The sequence below is a fragment of the Daucus carota genome, chromosome 2 (genome assembly GCF_001625215.2).
Source record: "Daucus carota subsp. sativus chromosome 2, DH1 v3.0, whole genome shotgun sequence".
Lineage (NCBI taxonomy): Eukaryota > Viridiplantae > Streptophyta > Magnoliopsida > Apiales > Apiaceae > Daucus > Daucus carota.
This window is the reverse complement of record NC_030382.2, coordinates 15,409,065-15,417,439: the sequence shown is the minus strand read 5'-3', so window position 1 is coordinate 15,417,439 and position 8,375 is coordinate 15,409,065. Positions and strand designations below refer to the sequence as shown.

The 8,375-nt window shown below is 35.6% G+C and overlaps 1 protein-coding gene across 1 annotated transcript; it reads right to left on the bottom strand.

Annotated features, from left to right (window-relative positions):
* Nucleotides 1–258: 258 nt before the first annotated feature.
* LOC108226017 (uncharacterized) lies at nt 259–1,953 on the bottom strand. The gene has a single exon (XM_017400970.2). The coding sequence runs from the start codon at nt 1,951–1,953 to the stop codon at nt 259–261; it is 1,695 nt and encodes a 564-aa protein (XP_017256459.2).
* Nucleotides 1,954–8,375: the final 6,422 nt, after the last annotated feature.

The window sequence follows — 8,375 nt, the reverse complement described above, 5'->3', positions numbered from 1 at the left end:
GTTGGAATTTGTAGCACCCGAGGATTATTTCTAATATAAGAATATTCCCTGACTTGCTGGAGTTATTTATTTACGATTGATTTAACATGGACTGAAATAAAGATTATCCGCAATTAAATTAAATCGAAGAAATTGGTACGACGTATTCAACCCCCCCCCCTTCTACGTCTGATTGGACCTAACAGCTTTCGACACAGGTTCAGTTCGGGGTGCCAAATCAATCGTGAATTCTATCTCTCGGTCTGGTGGCAATCCAGGTTACTCATCAGGGAAAACATCGGGAAACTTATTAACAATTAGAATTTCTTCTATCTTGGTTGGTTCCTTACTAACATCGACTACATGAGCTAGATAGGCCTCACATCCTTGCCTTAATAATCTTTTCGCTTGAATCATCGTCAAAAACTTTTTCTCTTGCTTTCGCCCTTGAAATACGACTTCCTTATTATCCTTGGACTTTAATCTCATTTTCTTATTCTTGCACTCGATTTGAGCATCATGGTCTGCTAACCAGTCCATTCCTAGAATAATATCAAATTCTCCTAACTTGAAAGGTATCAAGCTCGCGAAGAAATGACAACCTTCTATTTCTATGTCACAACTAGGACAAATACTATCAACTAATACTTTATCCTGATTAGCCACTTCTATAACTAAGTTGGGTTCTAACGGTTGAGTAGCACAATTCAATTTATCCACAAAGTTCTTTGATATAAAAGACTTAGTAGCTCCAGAATCGATTAATACTTTTGCATTTAAAGAGTTCACGACAAGCATACCTGCGACCACATCTGAGTCCTGAACAGCATCTTTCATCGTCATATTAAAAGTTCTGGCTCTTGGTTGTACTGGAGGTGTCGGTGGTGGTGATCCAGCTATCCTCAAAACATTTGCTTGTTGGACAGGTTCCTTGCAATCTCTTGCCATATGGCCCAACTTTCCACACTTAAAACATGTCACACCCTTCTTGCCCGAAGTACTAGTACATTCTGAAGAATAATGGCCCTTCTTGTTACATTTGAAGCAAGTGATGTTAGGCTTATTACAGATTCCAGAATGCTTCCTCCCACAAGTCTTACATTCTGGGGCCGGAGGTCTATTGCCTTTCTGCTGCTGACTTTGACCGGGGAAACGGTTACTCTGTCCGACATTTCCGGGCTTAGATCCTTGAAATCCTTTATTGGCTGGGTTGTCAGAACCCTTCCTGAATCTACCTTTATATTTTGCACTTGCTTGCCCTTGGCTTTCTTCAGAACCTTCAAATTTTCTTTTCTTACTATCATTCTCTCTTTTTGACATCTCACTTTCACCTTCCACAATCATAGCCTTCTGAACCACTGCAGCATATGTTTGGAGTTCAAAAACGGCCACTCGACTACGTATCCATGACTTAAGCCCTTGTTGAAACCGTTTTGCCTTTTTGTGTTCCGTATTCACATACTCTGGCACAAACCTTGCCAATTCTGAAAACTTTGCCTCATATTCTGCTACAGTCATACCTTTTTGCTTCAATTCTAAGAACTTGACTTCCAACTGATCTTGTAGGTATTGAGGTAGATACTTTTCCAAAAATAACTCTGTAAACCTTTCCCACGTAATAACACCATTTCCTTCTAAGGTCTTGGTGGACTCCCACCAGAAATTTGCCTCGTCTTTCAGATAGAAACTCGCATATTCCGTTTTCTTATTTTCACCAACCTCCGTCAAAGCAAAAGCTTTTTCCATCTCCTTTATCCAGGATTTCACTTTAATTGGATCTGTAGTTCCCCTAAATTCAGGTGGGTGGTGGGATTGGAAAGCTTTAAAGCTTCCGACTCGAGGTGCTTGGGGCTGCTGGTTCAAAGCAGCGGTTTGCAGCTGAAGAAGACGGAGAATTTGAGTCATGGTAGGGTCTTCTTGATCCCGACCTTGATTCTGATTACCCTCATCTGGGTTGGTTGGTGTGGTTGACATTTTTCTGATGAATAGACAAGCAACCTATTAGGCAACATGCTAACATGGCAATATATCATAAAACAATCTCTTCTTATCCACCTTATATATATAATTCCAACATTTTAAACTTTTAGCACATGCAGCTCTATTACCACATAAGTTGCTTGCCATATCATAGAAATCATAAGGTAAGAGTTCAGGGTATTATTCTGAAACTAAGTATTAAGCATAGGTATTATCTGAAACTGATGTGGAAGGAACAGTATGGTGCAACAATGTTATGAAAAGAAATGCATAGGTAGTTATAACGATAATCAGGGTTACAAAAACAAGTTGAAATGAAAGAGAACACAATAATGTGGCTACATGATCAAATAAGGTGAAAAACTGAGAAGTATTCCATAAGTGTCACCCGCTGCAAACCAACTACTGCAACCACCAAAACAGATCTAGGATAATATAGGTCATCTTGGTGACTCGGCACCAATTCAAGTAACTCCAATCCTACTGGTATAGAGATAAATTGATCAACATCCACCTTGACAACTTATACACCTCATAAGCCAGGCCTTGGCATCACAAGTCAAATGGCACTCATCTAAACGTCTTTGATTTTAACTCAGACACGCTATTCTACTCTTATAAACTTAACTCGTTAAGACTATATCGAATAATCTCAACTGAACCCCATATGGGTTGGGAACACACACTTAACTTATGTAGTGTTCCTAAGATCTGCCTATTATAACTTGTTTCAGGGACCAAAACCTGTGGCTCTGATACCAACTGTGCCGCCCTCCCAATCCGGGGTCTAGATTGAGGAGTCACAAATCAACTTTAACATGCACAACCTGGATTTAGCAATATAAATACTCAACCCCTTTACACCACAAGAATCTTTAAGAGGTGATGGTATGAAACAAGTTACAACTACTAACCAAAATAATAAGTTATAAACTTATTACAAACCCTTAATAAATAGCATCAACCATAATTCCGACTTGGAATTATATAAAACATCTCAAAGGTACTGTTTACGACGGTCCATACTAACATACTTACTCCCCACTGACTATCCAAAGCGTCCTCTACCTGAACTGGTAAAGTAATCTAACGAAACAGAGAGGGGGATGTAAACAGTTTAACGAACTGAGCACCTAGGACTCGCCATCTTCCTCTTGCTTAGCTGTCAGGGTTAGATAAACAACAGAATGAGCTACAAAAGCTCAGCAAGTAACTATAAGGAACAAATAAATTAAACTATTCAACATAATAAGATGGAGAGTTTTCGATTATAGACTAAAGTTACAAAGGTCATAATAGAGATTCAAAGTTCAGGATCATTACATAAAAACCATTTTTGTAAATGAATAATTCATAAAACATTCCTCTTTTCAAAACTTTCGTAAAATTACCCTTTTCATAACATTTTCCTTCAAATCAATCCTTTCATCAAAACTTTATTTTCCATCACAAAAATATCTCATTTTCAAAACAGTCCAACACCTGGACAATTCTTTTCATAAAACATTTTACTCGATTGGAGTGTATAACGCTCTGGATTGCACAGGTGATCAGCCACGTACAATCCCCATACCGGACTTTACAGTCCCTCTGGACGTGAATAGGGTACCCGGAAAGACATTATATTTAGTCTTTCAAATGCCAGCCCTCACTGGTCTTCATAATGTGCCAGCCCTCACTGGTCTTCATAATCAATTAGCTGGACCGGCGTTACTCGACCACTTACGCCTCCAATCTATAGAATTCCGTGGAAAACCATTAAATTGGAAAAACTTTCTTCTTTAAAGGAAATATCTTTTTTTTTCAAAAACCTTGCCAACCTTTCAAATCATTAGAACACTTGCAATCACTTGCAAGTCTAAAATCATTCTTAGTTTCATTTACAGAATCAAATTCCATTTACTTGGGGTGGTCAAGTTATGGAAAGAAAATATCATTCGATCAAAAGATAGGTATTTCAAGATAAGAATATACTGGATACAGAAGCATGATCTTCATGAAAGAGCTCGCATTCAAAAGTGAGACAATATATTCAATGATAAAGGAAATCAGGCTTTCATAATTCAAAAGGTAGTTCAGGGGTGACAGTACTTATCATCATTTATCAATAAGTTGCTTAAGAGATAGAGGGGAAAGTTACTTGCCTCAACTCGTTTTCCACTTGAAAAAGCAATCCTCTAACTGTCACCTAATGGAGCCTTTCCTATCCTAAGCTTCGCGACCTCGTCTTTCGAATCTACACACGTAATAACGCTCACTTTAGTATCCCTTTCAATACTTAGCATTCACTTAAAACGTCTAAACTAATCTACCCCATCGATTCGCGTGTCATTTACTCGTATATAAACTTCATACAAATACGCATGACATAATCACATATAACTGTAACACGTAACAAATAATCACATTTGTCACATAATATATTATAAACAGGTAAGTTAATAAAATACATAGATGCGTCTCTAAAAATTATTATTATTATTATTATTATATATAAAAATTCTGGCAGCACCTACTTTGTTTTATCAACTTCCAGTCGGACTCAAGCCGATACCAACAACCAAAAACAACATCATAATCAAGTAAAATTTCTATTGCGAAGAATATACGTATATATATGCATCATTCAAAACCAGCCAACAACAGTATTGTCACATTTTTCACCATTTACTAATACCAAAACTATAAATTAAAATTTTGTAACTCAAAACCAAAATCTTTCTATTCCAATAAATCCGGAAGTCCATTTACTTAAATTTTCATATTAAACGCTTCTTCAAACTCCTTCATTTAACCCTTCAAATAAATTAAATACTGATTTCAATATTCTAGCCAATGACAGCTCGCCACATCATCATCTTCTTCATCACATCAACCAGAATTTCTCTCTCCTCGAAGTCAACTGCCATGGCCAAAGTTTGACCGCCTATAACTCATTCATTTTTAATCCGATTAACATGATTCAAGAGCCTATCCCAGCTATTTTTTCGCAAGGAATTCAAATATGTCATTTGTTTTAAAATCCGAGTTCGTATACACACTGAACGAACTGATTAACAGCAGCCACTCGATTTTACTCCGAACAAAAATGAGAACACACAATACCAATGTATACTTCTCATATGAACACAAAACACTTAATCAAACATCAATTACACATAATCAAACTAATTAAACCCATTCAAAAATCTACAAAACCTTAGCAAAATCCAACATCCAATCGAATTTATAACTAGTACTAGTGAAACAAGAGTGTTTAGACTCATCTTCATCATTGTCGAGCACCGCCGGCTCGCCGGAGCTCATCACCGGCGGCGGCAGAATTCGGAGGTGCCCAAACCGGGTCTCCAATCACAAATTCTGCCGGGTTTTCATGTTTAAGCACATAAACACGAAGCAAATCAATCAAAACCGAAGCAAAATCAACGGATTAATCTCAAACCCTAAGTGGGTTTCATAAAATCCGAACTATACATACCACTATACACGCATGCAATCAGTGCTTGATGTTAAGGGAGTAAAAAGGAGCACAAATCGGGTCACCGATGGTAGTTTAGCCGGAAAAACGAAGAAGAACGGAAAAGAGAGAGTACCGAAGAGAGTGTTAGGTCCAAAGTATCGTAGAAGGGGGGGTTGAATACGATACTCACTACAATTTAAAATTCTTTCGAATCTTGCGGATAAACAAATTGCAGTTCTGTAATGGGTTTCGTGTTCTGGATATTTATTGGGTCGGTTTCTGAGGATATGAAAATATTAAACCAACACACAATATTTTCCAAGGTATATCTGTATATTGATAAATACCTCGAAGGTGCTATAAATCCAAACCCGAAGGTTGGCTACAATGGCTACTACTACGTACACTCACAAACCCTAGCTTCTAAATATATATATATAATACAAAACTAAGCTATGATTTATTTGTGTGTAGTAGTGTGCAAGGCACAAAGCCATTCCACCATAAAGGTGGTGGAGAGTGTTACAAATGATAACAAAATCCATGGGTATTTATAGACTTGTCACTAACTAACCCTGTTAAGTCCATAAAAGCCAAACTTGCGCCACCAGAGTACTTCACTGTATGTGAAACACTTAGAAAATATTCAAGTATTTAAACTTGCGCCTGAAAAGAGAAGGTCAAATGTTGCGCTTGTGTTTGGTCAAATGCTGCGCTACACAGTGCTTCCCTGTACAGACTTAGAATAAATTAGGATGGAGATGAAGTTGCGGCAAGGGACGTTAGAGTCAGAGGCGCAACAATTGACCAGGAATGGTCAAATGTTGCGCTTGACCTAACCTTGCGCCAGTGAGTCCAAACTTGCGCTTGTTCACAGTATAAGTCATGTGAATGACTTAGACAATATTCCAGCTAGGTGAACTTGCGCCAACAGTGAGCTGTTATCTCTCCTCAACACAAAGTGCGCTTCCATATATAACATGCATGGCTGTTATCACTCCTGGTTAGGTTTTAACCAACTTGCGCCATCAATCTTCTCCACTGTAGTGTTTGAGTATATATGACTTAGACAAATTCACTGGATAGTGAACTTGCGCTTGATACAGTGGAGAACTCCACTGTTATCTCTCTTCCCTGCACATGCAAACCCTAGGGTGCCCTAGACACCTGACATCATCACATGCATGCATAATATATATAATATAATATATTATGTTGTTATTATATTAATAAATAAAAGTATATATAAATATATACACACATATATATTTTATTTATATGAACATATAATAATATATGTACATATATTTAAATATATTGTCATATATTTAAATATATATAATATATAATTATATGTAAATACAAATGTAAATATATATATATAAATATATATAGAGATATATATAGTTATTTATAAATATAAATATAAACATAAATATATATAAAGAAAAGTATATATAAATATATACATATATAATATTTATATAAACATATAGTAACAATATATATACACATATATTTAAATATATTCTCATATATTTAAATATATATAATATACATATAACTATGTGTAAATATAAATATAAATATATATATATATATAAAGATATATATATAACTCTCTCTAAATATACATATATTTATGCACATAATATAATATATATACACTTAATTATATAATTGCTTATGTAAAATATAAATACATATATTATATACATATATATTTATTTAAATATATATACATATAAATATACATATACATATGTTTAAAAACATATATACATATATATTACATATATTATATTTAATTAAATATACATATATACATATATAATTATATTTGTACATATACAAATATATAAGTGCACACATATATAAAATGTCACTTCCTCATATGGCTTTCTGTGGAAGCTTGACATATGGCATTTGAGTAGTAAGCTTTGGCATAGCTTGCAGAGGCAGAGTATTTGGCTTGGCTTGGCTTTGGAACACATGACTTGATAACTTGATCAATTTCTTCGATCGATAAATACTTTGCAAACTGACGCTTAGTACACTGGTCTGGTTCACAAGCGACTAACACTGAAGTCAAACATTGTACCGTCTTTGTCAGCAAACATTGATCAGTCGATTCCGGGTTAGTTTATGCTTCAGTTTGTTGATTATAAATAACCAACCAAGATATATAAAAATATCTTGCTTCAGGGGTTGCACTGAAATCTTTAGAGTACTGGACAACATCTTCATTGCTTCCACAATCTTGAATACTTCAATCTTTATTCTTCACTGAGGCATGAACATATTAATGAACTTCTTCCAGTGAACTTATTCCTTCAAGACTGTAGATGGCTTCTTCAACCTTTGTCTTCGTATCTTCCGATTCCGGTGCAGGCGTAGTGTTATTTACTTGTCCTGTTCTATTGTTGAGTTATCATCCCTATGTAACAGATAGGGTTGTCTTTACATTTAGACTTACAATCTCCCCCTATTTGTTTGTTAATCATAACAAGCAAATCCTCTGGAGGATAACTCAACTAACACTAGAAAAAGTAAAGTCCTGGACTAGTAAATAATGCTACAAAGTTTCTGGATCATATAATACATTTCCAGATTTCATGAATAGAAATAACAGATGTGCATATCACCTTTATTTCTCTTGTTCTTGCTTACCTGCCTGAAAATCCTCATAGTCTGTCTTGAAGAGAATTCAAAACATTCCATTATGCAAAGAACAATCAGCAGCTTCATTGAATTCTTCAGTGGTAATGAATAAGTTCCTTTCTACCACTTACTGAAGAATAATTGTATCACCTTATACTTCTCCTCCCGTTGCCTTAATCAGGTTCCCCTTAGTTAAGTAGCTATCTTCATTAGATGAAAGATCAATCCTCCTTAGTTGAAAGTTGAATCTCCCCTCAGTAGTACACCACTAAAGAGTAGTTTACTCCCCCTTAGT

What these genes read in the sequence shown, in the direction of transcription:
- LOC108226017 (XM_017400970.2), bottom strand. Translation starts at nt 1,953, where the DNA reads ATGTCAACCACACCAACCAACCCAGATGAGGGTAATCAGAATCAAGGT.